At 52.0% G+C, this 22,395-nt stretch overlaps 9 protein-coding genes across 9 annotated transcripts; 4 read left to right on the top strand and 5 right to left on the bottom strand.

Moving 5' to 3' along the window:
* Positions 1–925: 925 nt before the first annotated feature.
* On the top strand, positions 926–2,461 carry CTAM01_06330 (eukaryotic aspartyl protease; the record flags this gene model as incomplete). Its single annotated transcript, XM_060522357.1, has 4 exons — positions 926–1,145; positions 1,203–1,451; positions 1,505–1,802; positions 1,855–2,461. The coding sequence occupies 4 exons, from the start codon at positions 926–928 to the stop codon at positions 2,459–2,461; spliced, it is 1,374 nt and encodes a 457-aa protein (XP_060383085.1).
* A 1,015-nt stretch (positions 2,462–3,476) lies between these two features.
* Positions 3,477–4,625, top strand: CTAM01_06329 (glycosyl hydrolase family 17; the record flags this gene model as incomplete). Its single annotated transcript, XM_060522356.1, has 3 exons — positions 3,477–3,742; positions 3,830–4,230; positions 4,387–4,625. The coding sequence occupies 3 exons, from the start codon at positions 3,477–3,479 to the stop codon at positions 4,623–4,625; spliced, it is 906 nt and encodes a 301-aa protein (XP_060383084.1).
* A 1,209-nt stretch (positions 4,626–5,834) lies between these two features.
* Positions 5,835–6,068, bottom strand: CTAM01_06328 (uncharacterized protein; the record flags this gene model as incomplete). Its single annotated transcript, XM_060522355.1, has 1 exon — positions 5,835–6,068. The coding sequence occupies one exon, from the start codon at positions 6,066–6,068 to the stop codon at positions 5,835–5,837; it is 234 nt and encodes a 77-aa protein (XP_060383083.1).
* Positions 6,069–6,494: 426 nt separating this feature from the next.
* CTAM01_06327 (uncharacterized protein) lies at positions 6,495–6,722 on the bottom strand (the record flags this gene model as incomplete). Its single annotated transcript, XM_060522354.1, has 2 exons — positions 6,495–6,510; positions 6,568–6,722. 2 exons carry the CDS (start codon positions 6,720–6,722, stop codon positions 6,495–6,497), a joined length of 171 nt encoding a protein of 56 aa, XP_060383082.1.
* A 230-nt stretch (positions 6,723–6,952) lies between these two features.
* On the bottom strand, positions 6,953–7,696 carry CTAM01_06326 (uncharacterized protein; the record flags this gene model as incomplete). Its single annotated transcript, XM_060522353.1, has 1 exon — positions 6,953–7,696. One exon carries the CDS (start codon positions 7,694–7,696, stop codon positions 6,953–6,955), a length of 744 nt encoding a protein of 247 aa, XP_060383081.1.
* A 3,529-nt stretch (positions 7,697–11,225) lies between these two features.
* Positions 11,226–15,295, bottom strand: CTAM01_06325 (uncharacterized protein; the record flags this gene model as incomplete). Its single annotated transcript, XM_060522352.1, has 7 exons — positions 11,226–13,692; positions 13,743–13,887; positions 13,942–14,194; positions 14,254–14,562; positions 14,649–14,705; positions 14,756–14,993; positions 15,051–15,295. The coding sequence occupies 7 exons, from the start codon at positions 15,293–15,295 to the stop codon at positions 11,226–11,228; spliced, it is 3,714 nt and encodes a 1,237-aa protein (XP_060383080.1).
* A 1,732-nt stretch (positions 15,296–17,027) lies between these two features.
* On the top strand, positions 17,028–18,228 carry CTAM01_06324 (uncharacterized protein; the record flags this gene model as incomplete). Its single annotated transcript, XM_060522351.1, has 4 exons — positions 17,028–17,176; positions 17,225–17,409; positions 17,466–17,842; positions 17,905–18,228. 4 exons carry the CDS (start codon positions 17,028–17,030, stop codon positions 18,226–18,228), a joined length of 1,035 nt encoding a protein of 344 aa, XP_060383079.1.
* A 453-nt stretch (positions 18,229–18,681) lies between these two features.
* On the bottom strand, positions 18,682–20,123 carry CTAM01_06323 (riboflavin transporter MCH5; the record flags this gene model as incomplete). Its single annotated transcript, XM_060522350.1, has 2 exons — positions 18,682–19,589; positions 19,664–20,123. 2 exons carry the CDS (start codon positions 20,121–20,123, stop codon positions 18,682–18,684), a joined length of 1,368 nt encoding a protein of 455 aa, XP_060383078.1.
* Positions 20,124–20,821: 698 nt separating this feature from the next.
* On the top strand, positions 20,822–22,255 carry CTAM01_06322 (uncharacterized protein; the record flags this gene model as incomplete). Its single annotated transcript, XM_060522349.1, has 1 exon — positions 20,822–22,255. One exon carries the CDS (start codon positions 20,822–20,824, stop codon positions 22,253–22,255), a length of 1,434 nt encoding a protein of 477 aa, XP_060383077.1.
* Positions 22,256–22,395: the final 140 nt, after the last annotated feature.

Genomic DNA, 22,395 nt, shown 5'->3' with positions numbered 1-22,395 from the left:
CCCTTCCCATTGTGTGGTCAACAGTTAATTGTTGCCAAACCCTTGGGATTTCCAATCCTGGGAAGGTGAGAAGGAGCGATATTCAGGGACTGGGCTTGCTGCTTCAACCCATCATCTGGATGTTTGGGCCAATTGGAAATTGTATTGAAAGCAGGTCCCCGCAGTTCTCCAGGAACCAACGAATGAAATCTTTGTGTGGCTGGCAGTTGCCTGGTGTGTAAGCATGGCAATGCCTGCTGAGTCTGTTGGCGGTCTCAGCAGAGTTCGGCTGAGCTCAGCCTCAAGAGAGCTCCTTCCCGCACCAGCTTTGGACGGAGTTAAAGGTACTCTTTTGCAGGCCCCACCACCAAAAAGTACATTACTTGGTCAGCAATGACGGCACTACGCCCACACAGTGCAGTGCAGTGCCACTCTCCCGCGCCTTCCTTGCCAAATTCAGTGAGGTCACCAACGCACCTGCAGTCACTACTGCCCCCGGTCGATTGCCTTCCAGCTGTGCCTTTTTCCCTGGGAGCGGTCTCTCGGTGATGCAGGCGCCTAGACAAACACAGCTCGCGTATCCATACCGGTACTCCTCCACGCCTTCCTTGGCCTCTCCTTTCCCAATCCACGCTACGAGTCTGGGCAACCAATCTGCCAAGGCAGCACCCTCAGTCCTTAAAAGCATTGCCATCCCACTTCTTTTTCTTTGGCCTCCCCCCAGTCGCCGTCGTCGTCTCCCCAGTCACCAGCATTTCGTGTTTTTGGCATCTCTATCGAATTCGGTTCTCGTGGCTTGGAATCCTGCATTTGCGAATCTGCATCTACAAACTCTCGCCGGCATTTCTTAGACAACGAACGTTCACAACGTCACATCGCTAGACGTACACCACCCCGACGACATCGATCCGGAACCCCCAAAACCGAGTAGGACCCGAATATCGCAATGGTTGCTCGTAGCCTGACTCTTGCCGCCCTCGCGGCAAGCGCATCCGCTCTATCGGCTCGTCGCGACGATACACAGTCCTCTGGTGGTGTCGGTGCCATTTCTTTGCCTGTCTACCAAGACGTCAGACTGCACCCTCTGGACAAGCTGCGCAGAAGACAGGTCTCAGATACAGACGCCCCAGTTCTCAACGTGACGACGACTACCTATTTGATTGAGCGTGAGTATTCTCCTAGGCGCTTGAAATCCAATCACATTTACTAATCATTGTTCTCAGTGAACATTGGTACGCCCGGCCAAGACACAAAGGTTGCCATTGACACTGGTTCCTCCGAACTCTGGGTCAACCCCAACTGCGCCAACGCTGGCAGCAGCGCACAGACACAATCCTGCAGAGCCAATGGCCAGTACGACCCTCAAGACTCTTCGACTTCGTCTGTTTATCGCCAGACAGGTCGCATTAAGTATGGAAAGGGGGAGGTCGTTCTGCAGTATGTCAGCGATAACATCACGCTTCCCGGCAGCGGTATGTGCTACCTCGCCCTGGCGCCCGATCAACCCACTAATCACAATTTACAGACATTGCACTGCGAGACACAATTTTTGGCTATGCCACTGATAGTGTTGACCTTAACAGAGGTATCCTCGGCCTGAGCTTCGGCGAGGCGACCAACAACACTGGGTACCCGACCGTGCTTGACGAGATGAAGGCCCAGAACATCGTTGAGTCTCTCACCATTGGTATCGCGCTCGGAACCAAGGACGAGAAGACGGGTAGCGGTCTCATTTCCTTCGGCGGTGTCGACACGAAGAAATTCAGTGGCACCCTGCACTCGGCGCCCATCCTTGGGCCTCAGAACAACGAGAACCTGTGGAGGTGAGTAATTACTCTTCTGTTCTTTACGACAATGGCTAATTGAATATCTTAGGTACTGGGTTCAGCTGGATTCTGTGGGCCTGAGCAAGTCGGGAAGCAGCTCCAAGACTTACGCCAACTCCCAATTCCCCGTCTTCTTCGACACTGGCGCCACCCTGAGCTATCTTCCTTCAGCCATCGTCGACTCACTCGGATCTGATCTGGGAGGCCAGCTTGACTCATCCGTCAACATGTATGTGGTACCTTGCAGCACCACAGGCACTATCGACTTCAAGTTTGGCGACTACTCCATGAAGGTACCCATTCAGGAGTTCATCTGGAACGTGGGCAACAACCAGTGTGTCCTCGGAGCTGATAAGGCAACCGACGGCTCGTATCTGCTTGGTGACTCGTTCCTCCGTTCGACTTACGTCGTTTTCGACCAGGAGACACCCGCCCTCCACTTTGCCCCCTACAACAACTGCGGTTCGAACCTTCAGAAGATTCCCCTGGGCGCGAATGCGGCGGCAAAGTTCACTGGCGAGTGCTCTACCTCCACTGCCCCTAGTGGTAGCAACCCGACTGGTACCGGCAACGCTGCTGGCCGCTCAACATCCACCAACCTCTGGCTTGCAGCTGGTGCTTTGGTCGGCGTACAAACTTTCATGTCCTTCCTTTAAATCCGCATACATAATTGAACGGCTGAATATCACTGCATGAATCGGGAGTTGGGGCAGGATCAAGATGGTCGCCACGTTGGCGAATAGATGACGACGAATCGAGCCTCCTGTACATGGCGGATCGCTTTATACCCTCTTTCCCTGGCCATGGGACTACATAGTTTCTGTTATTGATTAATGAACAACTGAAACCCACAGGGGTTTCTAGATTATCTCACGACACTTGTGTTTTTCAGTTGAATCGTGATGTGACGTGACGAATAGCTGCGACTTCTTTTAGTAACTGGACGGTCGGACTTATTTCTGTGTGAGAGGTACTGTGGATGACAGCAAATAATGATAAAATATGGGCGAAAATCCCTTTCTGGTTCAGCTTAAATCGCATTCGCGATAATTGTCTAGACAGGGGAAGAAAGAAGGCAACAGCACTGTCCGTTGAGAACGCGATTGAAGCAACTCTTATTCCAAGCAATTATATCCGAGATCGAGCTATCGATCGGGGTGCGCAAACCCCAACATGGTTAGGATTAACAATAATGATCGCAAAGCTGCCAAGATCTGATAGAAATATGACAGTTTGAGAAAGCATAAATGATCAGTGCATTCTTGGGAGCTGCTGGTTCGTCCCGAGTTGTGAGGGAGGTGCGGGGTGTCAAGGTTGGACCCTGTCTGCATCTCGTTCTTGCCCAATCTGGACATGCAGCACATGGCAGGATGCCTCCTTCCCAAACTGGTGATGAATACCCTCACTTCCTGCCTTTGGAGAATCACCATTGATGAGAGTTGAATGTAGACGCGTGTGGATCTCTGACTCCCTCTTTTTCTTGGACCTTCATCCTCTTCGCCGACTGATCAAACCATTCTTTTCCTGCATCGCCCTTTGTCACCTACCTACTCACATCTCTACCCTGTTCCTGTTCCTTTACTCTTGCGAGACTTTTGTCGCAGCTACACCTTTTGCCGCCTCAGATATCTTACCTAGGCACGGGCAAGCACCAACAGATCGACCGTCGAAATGCGCTCCACCTCAGTCCTCGCCGCCTTGCTGGCCTCTGCCCCTGGCCTGGTCCTCGCATCCGGACATCTGGGCTTCGCTCTCGGTTCGAAGCAGCCGGGCGGGCAGTGCAAGTACCAGGCAGACTACGAAGCGGACTTCAGGGCCATCCGAGATGCTTCGGGAAGCAGCATCGTCCGCATCTATGCTGCTGACCAGTGCAACACTGCCCAGTACATTCTTCCCGCAGCCAAGAAGGAAGAATTCCAGGTGATTCTGGGCATTTGGTAGACCAACCTCGTCCGGCGATATACTTCACTTTACCCCAAATCGAGTGAAGCTTATTGGGAAAGTGCTCCCGCTGACTCGGACAGGCCCGATACCGAAGAGTCGTACGCCGCCGACAAGGCCGCAATTCTGAAGCACACACCCGGCTACGAGGACCAAGTCTACGCCATCACTGTCGGATCCGAGTCCATGTACCGCGGCAACTTCACCGGCACCGAGCTGGCGGACAAGATCAAGGACATGAAGAAGGCGGCCCCGCTCTTCAAGATCGGTACCGCGGACAGCTGGAACAAGTACCAAGACGGCACGGCCGATGCCGTCATCAAGGAGGCCGACATTCTTCTGACCAACGCCTTTTCCTACTGGCAGGGTCAGACGCGCGACAACGCCACTGCTTGCTTCTTCGACTCCATCATGCAGGCGTTTGGACGCATCCAGAGCGTCAGTGGATCGCTCACCAAGCCTGAGCTGTGGGTTGGGGAGACGGGTACGTCGAACTGCTTCACTCATCACTCTGATCTTGGTGGTTGCCTCTTCGGTGATATTCATCACCTATGTCATACATTCTGAGCAGTGATCGCCATACCGAATGGTTCTACACGGTCATCGTGAACGAGTTGCTGACAAGATCGACTGAAATTAGGTTGGCCCAGTGAAGGTGCAAAGTATCAGCAGGCGATCCCGGGACAAGACAACGCTCAGGCTTTCTACGACTCTGGTGTCTGCGGTATGGTCAACTGGGGCTTCAACGTGTTCTTCTTCGAGGCCTTTGACGAGCCCTGGAAGCCACATGCCATTGGTGAAGATGGCAGTGAGGCACCTGAGACTCACTGGGGCGGAATGAAGGCCGATCGTGCCCCCAAGTACCCCCTCAGATGTTGAACGACGGCGGCTACCAATTCAAATTGATCACACACGATTGGGAGGAATGTTTAGTGTCGGACAGAGGAGGGCATTTCAGATGGCATGGGCGGCGTTTGTTTCGTTGACGAGAGACTGACAGGAAACCATGATACCCTAAGAAACGGAATTCAATATTTACACTTTGCTTCCTCATCTGGTAGCCGATGAAATGAATCCCAAAGAAGTGTGACAAGCGAATGAAAGTCCTCGATCGGTAGGGCCTGTTTCTATTTTCTGCGCATCTGACGCGTGGGCAAAGTGGTTGGTGTGGGTGTCGAAGACTCGACTTGTCTCGGGACCGAGGGGGAGGGAACAGCGTCAGGCCCAGGTATCCAGGTCGACGGCCAGGTACGCGCGCGCGCAGAGCGGTAGTACGCAACTACGTAGGCACGTAAGCCAAGCTCTCGGTGGGCAAAGAACGAGGTCAAGGTAACTTATTCTCCGTGCCCGTCTGTGTGGGTGCTCGAGGGTACGATGTCATAGGTCATAGGTCCCACAGGTGAATGGTTAAGTTTGGGGGGGATTTTGAGTTGCGACATTAAGGTTTTTGCGGCTCACGTATAGGGCATGGTACCGCCCAGTGCCGCAATACCTTAAGAGTAGGGTAAGGTATTTCGTGGGCTTTGAGGTGTGGAAGGTTACAACGGTTGCCGCTGGCTGGGGTGGAGTTTGGGGGCAGAGCGAGAGACAAAGAGTGACCGGATTGGGGGATCTGGAACACGGCCAAGTCGGGACGAAACCGAGGCACGGGCGGGGGATTGGGGGAATTGGTCTCGGGTTTTGCTGGACAAGGTAGGCGTCTGAAGTCTGAGGTGGTTTCGCGTATCAGAATTTGCGGCTTGGGAGTTTTAGCATTTCAGGCACGCGGAAGTCTAAGACGTCTATGCCGTTGGGACCTGGCGGGGGTGGATGGACGACGTGCGTTTGTCGCGGTGAGAGGGGGGGGAAAGATGGTTGTAGCAGCCGCTGCGTGAGGCGTTGCGCCACTTGGAATGGTGTTGGTGTTTGATGGGCGCCATGGCTTGTCTGGCGTGAGTATCATCAGCGTTCGCTTAGATTCATTGGTGGGGGTTGGAGCTTTCGGTTAGTGACAGTCTCAGGCAGTTAGTCGCATCATCAACGAAGGGGGGAACGGGGGGTGATGTCCAATATTTTTGAAATTCTTTTGTAAGTTGGGAAAAGGGTGATCTAGTATATGGTAAAAAATTGGAGGGGGAATAAGAAGAGAAATTTGGTGAAGAAGATGCCAAGACTGCGCTGGTGATGCTGTGCTGCCGGCGCTTCCACCCCGCGGAGGTCCGTAGGGGAAGCGCAACGGCGAGACAGGCAAAAACAAGCAGACGCAATGTCTTGGATGCCGACATTAGTTTTGGGGGTGACCATAATCCTCCTCTGCAAGGTCCACTGACGACGTCCTCCCATGTTTCTGCCACTTCCGTCTCGCTCTCACTCGCTCATGTCGTCAGTCATCGTCGTTTTGATGAAAATGCCCAAATAATATTCCGCCTGAAATAACAACCGCTAATGCTGATGAATGCTTTGTTGTGAACCGGTCACATATGTAATAAGTCGTAAATGGTACAGACGACGGGCCCGATGGCGTCGTGGTCCTCTCCGTCGTGAAAATTGGCCGTAGAGAAAGGAGAGGCGAGGCCGGGAGTGAGGCGGTTCATCAGAATCGTCGGAGCAATGGATGCTCACACGTCCGCCCGGGTTGGCTTCTGCAGTGAGGCATCAAGTTGCGTGGTGGTTGACTTGCTCCCGACGAGCTCCGGCCTGTCTCTTTCCCGCCGTTTCCTCTCATCGCTCATGATGATACGTTTGACGCTTTGCATAGTAAAGCCAGGCTCACGTTCTCAAAGGACTGTAGTATCATGTTAGTCATGGCTCCAGTGAAGACCAGTCGAGAATGAAGACTTACGCGCAACCTTGAGGCGTCACAACACCAAAGAAGCAGTCGCCCGAGACCTTTTGTGCTGCGGGCACGACCTGATTTTGACGGACGGGAGTGATAACCACGCCTGCGGTGGCGAGTGACGCGCACAGCGTCGTCAGGATCGCGAGTGAGACCTTCATCTTGTCGTCGTCGGTGTTCGAGGAGAGGGTGTATTAAACAAAAAGGAAGGCTGCTCAAGATAGCTGCCTTTGCGTTCGCGCGAATCGGACCGGTTTCGTTGACGGGATTCCCCAATTCCAGTCTCTTTCTGATATCCCGCTTTCTTGTTTTTTCTTGATCCCTTTGATTTCCAGAATCCTCCTTCTCTCCGAATGATCGTGGAGTTGTTGTTGTTGTTACGGACGTCGAGCTAGCGACGAGTCGTCTTGGTTGGTGAAAGAGTGGCGTTGAGGAAGTGTGTACCGGCAGGTCGGCAGAAAAATATGTATAGCGAAGGCAAGGTTTTTGGATCAGACCAGCTGGAGTAGCAGACACGAGTGCGGGCGGGCGCTCGATAGGTAAAAAGAGAGAGGCGAGGTGCAGCTTCTACTGTCTGGGATACGAGCAACACACGGTTGAGGTGTGATGTAGGTGATGGTGTGTGGAAAGGATTAGACTTTGGGTAGGAAGAATGTGTGGGATGCTGGTGTGTTAAGAGTGAAAGCCCGAAAAGGTGTGTGTGAGCGTGCAGATCTCTTGGCGTGCGTGTGCGGGTTCGTGCGTTGTATGCGTCTTGCTTGAGGCCGTGTGTTCGTTGTATGGTACGGAGTATTGGTGGCTGTTTGGTGGTATAGGTATGGGAGGTGTACTTGGTTGGTGATCGTGAGACGAGGAGTTGAGATGGTGAGAGAAGACGAGGAAGAAAAAAGAGGGACACGGGTTTTGTGATATCGGACGATGATGGGCTGTGACGAAACTCGTCTCGACAGGGGCGGTGGTACCGGGTAGGCGCGTGTACCTCGGTTTTCGACCTCGTACACACCAAAGGCAGGGAGGGAGACTGGGACAGAGAGGGGCAAAATATGGTGTCGGAGACGAGACCCAGCTGCGTCTCTGGACCCATACCCAAGCCTTCTTTGAGTGGGAACATCTTCTGACTATTGATGCTAAGCATTCGAGGGACAGGGCATGCTCGACCTCGAGAGCTTGAAGACAGGGGGGGATGGTGACCTCTTTGGGGATGGAGGACCGAGATGAGCGGGTGGAGTTTCAGGGTTGAAACCCATTGCGGCGGTGCGCGGTTGCGGTGAGAGTTGACTTAATGAGTGTGGTCACTCTGGTGAGTCGGTTTTGATTTGCTTCTTGGGGTAGTGGTGGTCGGTTCATTTCACGGGAGGTCTTGGAAGGTGGTCGAGATGGTTCGTGATGGTGTTGTTGACGCTCGTGGTCGAACGTTGGTGAGTCGACATATCTCACAGTGCTTCTTTCCCACGGTCACTGACTCTGTGCCGTGTGGCTGCGGACCAGCGCTCGGAGAATAATAACCTAATGCACAGCGCGGACTGCACAAACACAACCGCCGAAGCCGCCGCCAGCAGACCGAGACTAGGACAACCAGGCCAGCGTCAGGACTCCAGCAGGGGAAGGGCGCATCGTGGAAGGTCTCCAGAGTCCAGCCGCCAAAACCGAGCAGGGCCAAGGAATAAGGTTGTGCGATTGAAGCAAGGGGGGAAGAATCGATTCGGTTGGACAGTTGAGGCGACGATACGTTGACGGATACGATGGACGTGGAAAAAAGCAGAGCCGTTGGCAGCGCCCAGGCTCCAGACCTTCTGGAATGGCAGCGGGAATCGATTGGATGGGAGAAGGAACGGCAATTCGGTGCCTGAACCCCTGACTCTTTCCCTGCAGATAATTGGGTGTGATTGGCTGGAGAGGATGGACTTGGAGGGGATATGCGACACGCCCGGATTCTAAGCCGCGCCACAGTAGATGACCAGGGACCACTCAGATGGGCGGGTTCACCGTTCTGTGGTGGGAAAAGACGATGGGTGGGGCTGTATGTCACGGACTGGACCGAGGGATGTAAGGGGGAAAGAGGGACCGGGTGATTGATTGGCTAGAGATGGGAAGAAGGGGGAAGGAGGGAGCTTAACAGGTCACGTTATCAATCAGTCCTTGAGGAAGGAGGCACCATGGTGAAGGTAAGCACGACAAGGAGGCTTGCGCCATAAGCAAGAGGTGATTGTTAGTGTGCCTGGCTGACGGGTTCCGACTTGCTTACTTAATGGAAGGTAGCAACCCTCCAACGACAACCCGAGACAGCAACGACAAGGTAAAACCTGGCTGTCGCAACTCCAACGCACATGGCGCACTTGACGGCGCGCCTGGCTGGACCAGGGGCTTCGCTGTCACTGTGGTGGTTTGGCTTTCCAGCATGTCAGTCCTGATGAGAAAGCCACTGAAAACTTCCCTCCCCCTTGACATGGATTCCGGGATTTTGGTTTGGGAGATCCCATTTGCATTGACTCTCATCAGCCCCCCTCATAGTCATCATCAGTCCACAATCCCACCCCGTTGTGCCCGTCAGCGATTCATCGACGTGATCCTTGGTGGTGATCTGGCGACTTTTCCTCTTGGGGGCCACTGTCGTTCGTGGATCACTGGCCATCTCTGAGCGCGGCGCCAACTTCAGACTACCGGTACCTTATCCCGTCCCTTACTGGATGCCCAGACCAGCCAACTCGACTTTCCAGACTTGACGGGGGGCTCGGCGCTGGGCGCGGCCTCCTAAGGAAGCTGGACGCGTGGCGGACATGTCTGGACGAGGAGGATCTACCTGATCTTAGGAGGCTTGGGTGAATCGCAGCCATGGATACAGGCACAAGTGACAGGACACGTCGTACCGGCACTTGATGCATCGTGACGAACCCTCGAAACGTGGCTGATGGGCCTCTGATAAGTGGGCTAAGTCTTAAACCACTAGCCCTCTTCTTAATCCTATCAGGCAAGCCGCATTTGCTTCGGTAAAGATACCACGGTACCTAGCATGCAGTCCTGACTGCAGTGGCCCACGATAAACGCAGATAATGCAGCATCCCGCTGGTGTAAGTCGCGCTCGTCCTCATCGGCCTCCGACGGGATCCAATTGCCGGGCAGCATCTGCCGGGACATACCCTGTCCTCAAAGCGCAATGCTGAAAGGGGTAAGAAACTCTCTCGTAGTCGTCGTCGAGTTCAGCTGAAGCGGCATATGCAAGTCACAAACCGTCGTGCTTCCCCCTTCAACCATGGCCCCTCACTATCTCTCCCCTTTCCTGCAGGACTTGCGCCAACGCACGAGCCAGACACTGGACGATTCTCTAGTCTCCCTCTCTGAATGGGTGAATGGATAGACGAGAATGCCTGGCTGACTCTCCCTTGCGCTCCGTCGCCCGTGTGTCTCCTGCGATGCGGCTCTGCCGCTCCGTTCCGTGGGTCCGCCTGTTCTACGCTGATCTTTTGATACGCGCCGGGAGGAAACTGATGTATCTTCCGCGCTTTTATCTTCATGCTGTGTACAAACGTGTCCCCAATTGAGGGGGCCTGAATACTACCGGATCGTCCGTGAGCTCATGGAAACAGAACGACCTCCCTTCCGGACGTCTTCCGGATGAAGGGTTTTCATCAAGACGATACAGGCACACGTACACAGTCTAACACGTTGAATATCTGCCCAGTTGCCCATCCCTTTCGCTGACCTGTCGAGTTTTCTGTGCCGTCTTGCCCGAGACCCCTCTGTCTTGGTGCGGTGGTGATGGAGAAGGGTCCCGACTCCTTGTTACACAATGTCTCGCTAGAGCGGGTTGGCGGCGGGTGGAACGACTGCATGGGTCTAACGGGTGAATTTCCATCACAAGGACACGGTAGAACCGTTGTCAATGATGCTTGGTGGCTTGTGTGAGGAATGTAATCGAGTCATTGGCTACGTACGCGCCTTGCGGTCCCGAGTATGAGAATTCGTCATACTTCATTCCTCGGCCGTGCTCTCCGTTGAGTTGAAGCGACGTCATCAGCCTTGGTCTGTGTTACTTCTGAAGACATGTGAGTGAGTGAACTAATACCCTTTGACTACCTTGATTCAGGAGAATGGGCCCCGAGACATTTGGTATGGTAAGCGTTGTTCGTATCAAACGTATTATCTGAAGCATTCATCCCATAGGGTGCCGAATATAACCCGCACACAGATACACGCATTCAATTAAGGCAATAACGAGTAACATGTCGATCTTTTCCCATTCTCATTATATCTACATAAAGAACATATGTATTAAAGGCTGTCGAAAAGTAATCGGGGACGATATTGACGCGACTCGTCAATCAATGGGGTTGGGTCAGCTCGTATCAGTTTTGTGACACAATTTCAGAATGCGAAATGCGAACTTGTATTATCTAACAGCTGTCTGGGCGATAGTTTGAGACAGTCTAGTCTTTTCGTACCTCTTCAGCAAAGGGCGGAGGTTGGTAGTCCTAACTCTCATCTTGCCATATAAGTGTTACTATGAACTTACACACAGGTGTTCATTCTTCAGCCCTTTCGATGGCTAGACTCATGAACCCGCCTACTACTCAAACAGCCTATTCTGAGCTTTCATGACTTCATACTCATACATCCCTTCTCTTGTAGATCCAACGTTGTGGCTTTTACTCTTTATTTTTTTTCTTTCATTCCACCATTTCTGAATCCAATGCGTGTTTCGCGAGACACTCCATAACTCTTTTGAAACGATGTGAAAGCGGGTCGAGCGAGCCCATCTCATCGACGCTTCGCTGGTAACCGTTCTCTAGGATATTCTTTGATTCCTCCCACTTACCAAGTTTGTACTTGATGAAGCCCAGATGATATACGCAGCTAAGTACAAATTTTCCAGTGTCGCCATGTATGCCTTGAAACAACTGAAGCGCGTGGGCGATACTCTCTTCTGCGTCTTCGAACAACTCTGATTCAAGCTGTATAATGGCCAAATTCAGAAGTGCGTTGGCTTCCTCGTTCGACCTGGGTTGAGATTCTCCAGAATTGCTGCACAGGCGCACAACTTGGCGCTGGGTATCTATAGCTTCTAGGTGGTGACCTTGTTGATATAAGGCAGTCGCCAGCATGCCCAATACATTAAGCTGGATACTAGATGCCTCGAGTTTATCCAACATATTGGATAGTAGTAGCTGACGACAGATTCTCTCTGCCTCTTTATATTTCCCCTGTGAGGCAAACGTGAAAGCCACTTCGAAGACAGACATAAGATTGGCGGCTTTACCGGATGCTAACGCCTCGTCCACAAGCTCAAATGCCCAAAAGTCTGTCTTTTCTTCAGCTTCTATGTCGCCCAGCTTGTGAAATGCCGTGCCTAAGTAAACTATCAGGCATGCTTTTTGCCTGAGGGGCAGAGCATGGTCACCAACCAGCAAGTCTCTTGCTTCTCCGTAGTCTCCTAACTTAAGAAACAAGCTAACAAGGTTTTCTATCGTCAAAAGCTTGGTTTCACTATTCTGAGGTAGGATGGTAACTAGCTCAATGAGGATTTGCTTCGCTTCTTGGTTGCGGTTGAGATGTTGAAGAATCGTTGCCTTGAGCCGTTTTGCTTCAAAATAGTACTCTTCCTGCTGATCATATTCTTTTGTTTCCAAGGCTTTCTCAACGTAGTCGAGTGCGAGCCTATGCTGGTCAACAAAGCAGTAGAATGTTGCCATGCTGTGCCTAATCATGAAGATCGAGGCGTTGCCCAAGGAGGGATTTCTTGCATTTGCCGCTAATAAAGCTTGATAATGAGAAATGGTCTTGTAAGAGAAAGAGAAAGTCTCTCTAGAAGCCAAGAAGAAGTCGTTCAGCGTTGCTAGCGCCCTTTCGAAGAACCACCTTGCGGTGCCCTTCCGCTTGAGCCAATCTGCGGTTGCCAACTGAACGAGACGATGGATGCATAAGGTTCCATCTTTGTTCTCCTTGATGAACGAAAAAGCCTTGAGAATACCTAGAGCTTGCTCGAGAAGAATCGAACAAGCCCCATCTCGCTCCAAAGTTTCTAGACTTTGGTCTGGATCTCCGAAGTATTCATTGACGTGGTACTTAATCGAGTCGCAAATGTCTTCCCTGGAGTCGTCTTCAAAGTCTTTTGAGGTTAGGAATTTCGCGTTGAAATCGAAATACGCTTTGTAATGTCTGGCTTCGCATTGTCCTGGTGACGATCCATTGTCGTCGCTTTCATTGTCGTCGCTTTCATTGTCGTCGCTTTCATTGTCGTCGCTTTCATTGTCGTCGCTTTCATTGTCGTCGCTTTCATTATCGAATTGTTTCTTTTCGCGACTTACTTCCAAGTACATGTAGATAGTCATGAACTGCCTTTGAATCGCTTGACGATCAAAGAAAGCCATCATCGACAAGATATCGGCCGCAAGTGGGTTCCTTTTCTTGATATGCTCGAACGACACCACCCATGTCGCCATTACAGCGTGTGGAACGTCTGCGTCTCGACCAACGGCTTCAAAATTCCCACCCAGTAGCTGAACTTCGACACCATCGCCCTTACTCAGAATAACAAGATATTGATGTAGGCTCATGCAATTTTCATGCATAAAAGCTGCAGCTTGGGCAATAGCGAGTGGTAGGTTTTCAAGGCGGTTTGAAAGGACGGTAGCGGCATCCATTGACAGCGAAGAGTCTCCAGCTATCTCGCGAATCATTTGAAGCGACTCTCCATCGCTCATAGGTCCAATCTCCACTAATGGTTGGCCTGGAACAAGTCTCGATCCGGCTTCTTTGTTCCGTGTTGTAACGAGGATCGAGCCATTGCCGTATTGGGGAATGAAGCGGGCCATGTTGCTGTTACCCTTGTTCGATTCGACGTCAGATGAACTGGTGTTGTTGGGTTGAGTATGATCATTAAAGAACAGCTCGGTATTGTCGGCATTGTCGAGAACCAGAAACCAGGGGCCAGTCTTTTGCCGCTCAAACCAAGATTTTACGAGCGTTAGCACGTCGACGTTAATGTCACTACGACCGGCAATGTTGCATTCTTCCGCAATCTCAGAATAGGCTTGACGGAACCGATCTGAATCACTGGCGTGTACCCAGAAAACAGAAATTTCAGGATGGGCCTTGCGTAGCCAGTAGGTATACGCAATGGCGATTTGAGTCTTTCTACGCAGTCTTAGCGAATTGAACCTTTTGAGTGGCTTCCTACGACTTACCCAATCCCTCCGAGGCCATAAAGACAAACTCGAGATCTAGCATCTTCAATGTCGTCCTCAGGACCATGACAAAATTCGCTCTTAAGACGTGTAAAGATGTCGGATCGTTCGACGAAACTCTTGTTTTTCGCATATGGGACAAGAACTGTTCGCATTCATCAATATTGAACTCATCTTTGAAGTCCCTCTAGCTACGTACATTTGGATGCCGTCTTCTTTGGCGGGTTTGTAGACCTCTTCTCATTTTGCTCCTCAACTGCTAGAGGTGGCGTGCTTTGACGTGGTAGTACAGAGACTTTCCGTTCAAACTTCTTGATCCAAGTACGAAGCTCATCGCAAATATCGATAAATCCAGAATCTTCAGGACTGCTGAACTTCACCATGGTATGATGCGTCCCATGTATTCCAATGGCATCTTTACCTGGGAAGATGGCTGAGTGTTGAGGAACGACCTGATATCGTTGAGGAAGATTAGTCATTAGCATCATTGCAGTTGGCCAGGTCAACTAACCAGCCCAATTCCGGGAAGAGGCAGCTCCTCGTAGAAGCACGTAATCTGAATAGTGCCGACTCCCGCTTTTGTCTGGTATTGTGTCATGTTGTGAAAATTGTCCTGAATCTCCGCGAGAACCTCCGACTCAGGTCTGAGAACGCCGAGGATTTCGGTGTTTGTCTGCTTTAGCACTCCGACGGATTTTCCAAGTCGTTCTGCCCACACCGCAAGGGCTGAGCCGTGGTGCGGTGTACCGAGGAAGAGTATACCTCGGGTCGCTTCAAGGACCTCTTTAAGGTGTTCTCTTGTGTGAGAGCGGACAAGAGCCTGTCGGAGGATGAGTTTAGCATGACAGTACTAGATTTCGGCTTTCTCTTAGCCTCCATGATGGCGAACGCTTGGGTGACACGTACAGCTTGACAGACCAGTCCACCCAGGCTGTGACAGACAAATATGATGGGACGCGCAGACTAAGAACGTTAGAAAACCGCTCTTGATAACGGCAAACAGAACGACCCACGCTGTCAGTTCGATCTCGAAAGTTCGTAAGTCTCTTCAAAAAAGTCGCCGCATGGTCTCGAATGTGACTGACTGAGACCATCTCGGTAGCCTTGGCCACATCTGCGTCGTAGCCGTACGCCAAAACTCGAGCGTTCGGTATTTCGGACGGGAGCAAAGCTTTGGGCCAAGGCTCAGATGCCTTGTCTGATGTCCAAGTCTTTTCGCGATGACCTTTCAAGCCATGGATGAAGACGATACTATCGAGACATCTATTAGCATACGCGATGGTTCATTCCACACCGAGAAATGCTAACTCCACAGCGGCGTTTCCCTCGGAGGGATCGTGCAACACGCTCATGCCTATTGGACTAGACGAGCTTGTAGTCAGTTCGTATGCCCCACGTGAAGCCATGGTGTTCGATCCATGTAGGCTTGTCGACGGGGCTGGAGGAAACACATCGGTCGGAACATTGGGCGCCTCCTCCTGCGCGTCATTCCTAGGCCGCTTGTCGGGTTTGTCGCGGTCCTTGCGCCAGTCTGTCTGAAAAAGACGCTTCATTGGTACAACGATGATGACTTGAGGCTTTAGTAGCCTGAAATCTCATGAAACTCGGGTCACTTGGGATTCAAGACGAAGTGAAAATAAACGTGAAAATGGGAAAAATGTAAATGATGAGATGTCTCAGCCGCATGAAAGGGGCATAGACTGACGAGGGCCCCTGTCGATTCATTGAGGCACAGCCTGATCACGCGTGACCAACATCTTTCAACCAATCAAAAAGGCACCTTACTTTTGGCAGATTAAGTTGCAAAAGCAAAGAAAAATCACGTTTTTCAGCTTTCTACGTGAGAGAAACTCCTCATGCAGTCAAGTATCCCGAAACTAGGAGCTCATCATCAAAACACTCTGCTATTGGGACACCAGTCTCATAGAACCGAGCTTTATTCAACACCTGATTTCTTGCGAAGACTAAGCACTTACAGTAGCTTCCTTTTACTAGACGCATTCTTCAGCTCGAGACTGGACGCTTCGGATCTTGCCCTTTTAAGGAAACTCTTATGGTGAATCGAACCTGTGGGTATGTGGCAAGCTGTCATTCCTTCGTTCGCTCTTCAAGCATCTACTCTTCATAGACCAGGGGTTGGGTACCAATGTAGTACCCACGAAGGGAATACCATGCCAGGTATTGTCTGCTCGCTCACTAAGTCAGTATATTTGTCGTTCCCGCCGTTATCGTGAATTGCGCGGAGTGGAGTGCTGTCGAGTGGGGCGTTGTATGTGGCGATTCATCTAGTTCCGGAGACCTCCCTTAGACCTGGCATCGTTGAAGAGAGGATAAATCCAAGTTTCGACAGCGGAGCGTCCGTTACAATCCACTAGGCTAAACTTAGTTCTCTCTTGGCAATGTGATTTTGCCGCGATCTGAAGAACGTTTAGGTGCAGTTCCTAGATCAACGTAGATCCTCGGACCTTTGGTTGAAGCGTTCATTCCTTACTCTTTCTATACATAGTTAAAAACCATGTACGGTGTGAATCAATGCTTGGAGAAATGGCTCAAACATCAGCCTCATAAAGCTTCAGCGCTGTCAAGCTGGAAGACGGGAATCTTCAGAATGGCTGCATTCTGAGTATCGACGGAGAGCCGCTCGGATCCGATGGAACAACACACGGAGATTGATAAGGAGCCCCATCGCGGGCCGCATTTACTCAAGAGTTAGCAGAAAAAGCTTGATTTAACAAGCCAAATCCCTCGGTTGCCACAATTAGTGGGCCAAAACAACGGTAAAGATCGGTATGCATACCGGAACTACAAGCTCGATTTGGTCAACGTTCCTTTCTCCATCATTGCACTTACCGAGGCCCTTCTTCATGCATTTGCATTGGATAGAAAAGTGCCGACCCTTTGGTGAGTACCTCTAGCTCGGTTTTTCGTCATGTGGCGTGCAACGGGACGGATCTGAGATCCTCTGTGACCTCTAGGAAGCAACTCCTTCACACAACTCCAGTAAGTTCGAGATTACACTCGGTGATATCGGTCGGAAAGGCCTCTTCTAAAGTCTTAGTCGGCTCTTGAGTCAGGAAAATGAAAATTGAGAATGCAATTCATGGCAGAAAATACCGAAAGATGAGAAAAGGGGGGGACGAGGCAAGGTAGATCATTGGACTGCCAGTCTTGACTACGATAGACTTTGGGATATAAAATGCTGATTTTCCTCCCGCAAATATACTCCTTCCGCTCATTACCTCTTCACTCTTGAATTGCATCACTTGTCTTGCCAGAGAAGCCAAAATGTCCTCCACTTCTTTGAAGTTTCTGGTTTATGGCTGTGCAGCCACCATGGCCGTGGCAAACTCACTGCCTTCATCGAACTCGAGCGCCACGAGAGCAGCTGTCAAGGAATTCCCTGAGTGCACCTCGTTGCACCAGAGAAAGTCCTGGTATGTTTTATTGGCTTCGGATCCCTTGCTTCTCTAACAAGATCCTAGGACTGCGATGACAACCACCGAGAAGAAGGCTTACATTGACGCTGAGCTCTGCTTGATGAACAAGGCCCCCAAGTTGGGCGTCACCGGCTCGCAGAACCTTTGGGATGACATGATGTACGCCCACATCTACCAGGCCAACGTCATCCACAATGACGGCCCATTCCTGCCCTGGCACAGACTATACAGTAAGTCTCATTTCGTTCTCACGGCTGAGGACAAGCAATAACGATCAACATCGCAGTGCGTGTCCATGAAGTCTACCTCCAGACTGAGTGCGGCTACGAGGGAGGCCAGCCCTACTGGAACGAGCTGGAGGACGCCGAAGCCGGTTTCTTGAACCAGTCCACCGTCTTCGATGCGGAGACCGGATTCGGAAGCTTCAAGAATGGCGACAATGGCTGCGTTGCCGATGGGCCGTTTGTAAACCTGACGATGCACTTGAACCAGACCAGCAGTGATGCGAACTTCTGCTTGACCCGCGATCTCGACCAGGACAGCTTCTACCAGGCCAACAGCACCTACGTCAATGAATGCATGGCCATCGATACCTACGTCGACTCGTGGAACTGTTGGGGCACGGCACCTCATCTTGCCGGTCATATGGGTGTCGGCGGTACTGTGAGTCAAAACCTCATCTTCGAATACACTGGCGTATCTTGACTGACTCTTGCGACAACTAGATGCTGGATGTTGTCTCCAGTCCTGGTGACCCTTTGTTCTTCCTTCACCACACCAACCTCGACCGATTGTGGTGGGAGTGGCAATCCGTCAACCTCACCGCTCGTCTCAACGAGATTGGAGGGCCTGTGGTTGCTTCGGATGCCTTCCTCACGATGTCCAACCTCGATTACCCCGGTGCTGACCTCCTGGACTACAACGGGGAGAACGGCGGCAACGTGACCACCATGGCTCACAACCTTTGGACTGCGGGACTATTGCCCAATGTTACAATCGCGGATCTGATGGATATTCGCGGCCCTATCAGCTGTGCAATCTACATCTAAGTAGACTGCAACATGCTCGTGAGGTTGAAAAGGCGGCACGGCTAATGCTTCATGCTGTGGGATACCGGTATATGATGTGGGGGCCGTACCACACATCACCTTACATGGAGCTTTGGGTCTATTGATCTCTTTCATTCCCCCATAACCAAGCCTACGAAACTGCATGGTTATGGATACGCTCCTCAATCAAGGTACTTGCAATACCTCACTGGCTTGACTTTCTTCTATAGATATTCAAAGTCGGACAACGGCAATAGACTGTACTTACTCTTTCAATGACTATGTCTGTAATGCAACTCTTTTTACTCGCCTCTGAGAGGAATTGTGAGTCTTTTTCGATGTTTGAATCTGGGTTTGTGCCCTGATGTATTGAGACAAAGAAAGGAGACTGGGGTGGCACAAACCGTGGCTAACAACCCACCGAATATGGGACCGTCTAGTGGCTTTAGTTATTTACAGGACTGCGAATGGACTCCATCCAACACGAGCCACCTTAGCCCCCATCAAAGCAACAAGAGAAAGGACATAGATAAGACCAGTGAACAAAATCAACCCCCAATATTCCCCGTTTTGCGCAAAAATGATCTCTCCAGCTACCGGCACATCGAAAAGGCAAGCAAAGGAGGCCGCCGTATAAGCCGTCGCATAGTACCGCCCATAACTCTCCGTCTTGCAGAGTTTGCCGATACAAACCGGGCTGATGCTGATGTTATTCCCGCTAGCGAAGCCAAACAGGACCACGAAGACGACGATGCCCGCCATAGAGGAGCCCGCCGGCAGCCACACGGCCAAGCAAGCGACGATGCTCAGCACAAGAGCCAGGATATTGGAGTTGAAAGGCCCGGCAAAGTCACCGAACCATCCTGCCAAGATACGTCCAGCTACACTTCCAGCATTCAGAATCGTAGGGATTTGATACGCAAAGTCGATATCGAAGCCCTTATGAATGGCATAGCTCGATATGTACGTGAGAGGAATGAAGAGCGACCACTCAAGGAGGAAGATGCCGAGCGTAGTCAACGCAAATGCCGGATCTCGGAGTATACGGATGTTTGGATGAACCGAGGCGTCAGGGTTTGGCGGCAGTCGTCTGTCGATGAGTAGGGTTGCAGCCCCGCAGAAAACGAGTACGATGAACCCGACGGTCCGAATCGCCCACGCCCAGCCAGCTCGTTCGAAGAGGGCACGGAGCATCATAGGGTATACGATGCCTCCGAAACAACCTCCAGTGGAAGCAATGCCGGTGGCGAGTCCTCTGCGGTGGTAGAACCAGTGACCGACGGCTGCGAAGGACGGCGTGAACAAGAGGGAGGCGCCGATGCCGTTGAGAACTCCGAAGACGAGCATGAAGTGCCAGAACTCTGATCAAAGATTATTGTCAGCTAACTAAATTTATAAGGTTCCAAAGGTCATAAGGAAGAGTAATTATACGAACGCGTAGAGATGCTCAACAACATCTGAGCCGCCACGACACAGACGGTGCCGGACAGGATCAACCACTTCGGGCCATACTTGTCAAAGACGGGGCCAATGTAGATCCCACAGAAGAAGCAGAGGAACATGTACATGGAGAAAATCCAGCCGATGGTGCCTTCGCTGTAACCTTGTAGCTGGTGGGAGCTGATGTAGGCGTGGATGGTCGCCACGCTGTTTGAGATGCCCAAGGCCGAGAAGGATGCGAACCAGGAGCCTAGCACGACAGACCAAGCTCGCAGGCCTCCTTCGGGGTATTCATCTTCTGGGTTCGGGATGGTCTCGTCGATGCTCGGGTTGTACTGCGGTTCCGGCTTCGAGTCTCGGTTTTCAGCCCTGTCGGTAGTGTGGTTCCGAGTCATGTCGTGGATTCCCTCAGGCGCGGCCTGTTTCTGCTGAGAGGATCTCAGTGGTTGAGACATCTTCAACTTGGCAAGTCGCTTGAGTAAACAGATGGTTTGGAGAGAAATGAGCAAACATCATCTAGAGACTGGGGGAGCTCCAACGAGATAAATAGTCTTCGCAGCCGAGTGATTAGTGACTCAAGCAACAATGGCAATAATCTCTTCCATTCCCCTAAAGGCAATTGTAATCGAGGTCTTGACTTTCGAAAACCAACGCAACTAAAGACGTTTAGACTCCATAGGGGAAAATGCATGGGTCATCCTACATATTTCTACATATGCACTCCACGCAAAGCGCGCCCTGCAACTGACATCCGAGAAGAAAGCGGGCTAGACCTCTACGGGAAAGAGAAAAAATTTAAAATTTCAAGAACAGCGTCTTCAACCCGGCCACTTCTTTGTTTCCTTGACAAAAGAATATGGGCACCAGCCAATGACCTGTCGTCTTCCTCTTCCACGTTTTCTCAAAAAGGTGACTTACGCCTATATGGGACCGGCGTCGGCATCGGCTCCGGCTCAACGACCGGTGTCGCAATCGCGGGAAAACAGGGGACCCCACAAGTGGGGCGGCCCGAAAGGCAGTTTAAACGTCACATCTCCCACCTCCAAATGACTCCGAGACTCGGAATGAACGCTAGATCTTACCTTTAGAAGACAAGCCGTCAACCCACACGAATCTCCCGCCAGGGTCACACCAGGGAAGGAAACTCGAGACGATGCTCCTCCAGATCGTGGGCTCTCTCCAACACCTCCGGGCCTCGACCATCGTCTACGCTCTCATCGCCCTCCTCCTCCCCGTCACCCTCACCCTAGCCTTCATCCTCCACAATGGCGATGCCGCATCCACGCGCAGGAAGCTCCGAAACCTGGAGTCCATAGGTGTCCCGGCCAATAAGAGCCACATGGCAGACCAATTCGACTCCAAATATGCATTACCGGAAGACACACCATCGAGCAACCAGGGGCCGATCCGCATCAAGTCAATCTACATCCACCCGATCAAATCCTGCGGCTTCGTCGAAGTAGACAGAGCCCTCCTCACAAAGACAGGCTTCGCATACGACCGATGCTTCGCCCTCGCAGCCGAGACGCCGGACCCGGAAACGGGCGCCGTCTCCTGGAAACTCATCAGCCAGCGCACGAAGCCAAATATGTGCCACATCCAGACAGAAATCTACCTCCCTCGGAAGAACAGCGACCAGCGAGACCCCCTAGTCCAAGCCGGCGGCTGCGTCCTCGTAACCTTCTCAGACCCAGACCCCCCAACCTGGACCCAACGCATCGAGACCTTCCTCTCAAACCCCTTCAACCCCTCCGCAACACCCCAAATCTCCTTCATCGTGCCCCTGAACCCCCCTTCAACCCTCGTAGACGAATACAACATCGGCCTCAAAACCTTTGGCATCCACGCCCGCGACGCCTCCGGGCTAGACATGTCCCGCATCCCCTCCGTCGCCACGACCCTCCTCCCGAAACTGAAGAAATTCCTCGCCATCCCGCCGAACCGCGGCCTGACGCTCACGCGCTGCACGCCCGAGACCTTGACGCGGACGACCCTCAACCTCGCGCCCGTGAGCTACATCGGCTCGCCCGCCGTCCACGGATACACGGACCAGCAGCCCGTCAACCTCAACAGCTTATCCTCCGTCCACGCCGTATCAGCGCTGCTACCGCCGGAGAACAGACCGCTTGACGCCCTCCGCTTCCGCGCGAATCTATGGGTCACGGGGGCGCCGGCGTACGTGGAAGAGACGTGGAAGCGATACCGCATCATCCCCAAGGGAAACCTCTCAGATAACAGAAAGCCGCGGGCGGACGTCTCACCAAAGCTCTCCGTCGTCTGTAGAACATCCCGCTGTACAATGCCAAACGTCAACCTCGCTACGGCAACCTTTGACACGGAGAACCCTGCGTCCGCTGAGAAGAAGAAGGGGAAGCCGCAGCCTAGCACGACGCTGATTGAGCACCGTACTCCGGAAACGGGGAATCCCAAGGCGCTGGGATACCTCGGGATGCATTGCGTGCCCGAGGACGATGATCTGGACGAGGCTAGGAGGCAAGGGAAGGGGCTGTATGTCCATGTTGGCGATGAAGTTGAAGTTCTTGAGACGGGTGAGCATTTGTATGGGTCTACTGCGAATGATTATTGAGGTGGCTACTTCCTGGGAGGGTTTGGGAGAAGGAGACCTGAGCGGCAATGAAAGCGCTGCTGCTTGAGACTTGCATGGAAAGGTAATGAAGGCGATATCTGAATCAGCTTATTGAGGAGGGAATATGGAAGCAATCCGGT

This window comes from Colletotrichum tamarilloi (genome assembly GCF_030869305.1).
Source record: "Colletotrichum tamarilloi strain Tom-12 chromosome Unknown Scaffold_17.1, whole genome shotgun sequence".
Lineage (NCBI taxonomy): Eukaryota > Fungi > Ascomycota > Sordariomycetes > Glomerellales > Glomerellaceae > Colletotrichum > Colletotrichum tamarilloi.
The sequence above is the reverse complement of the archived record's forward strand: the minus strand, read 5'-3'. Positions and strand labels throughout refer to the sequence as shown.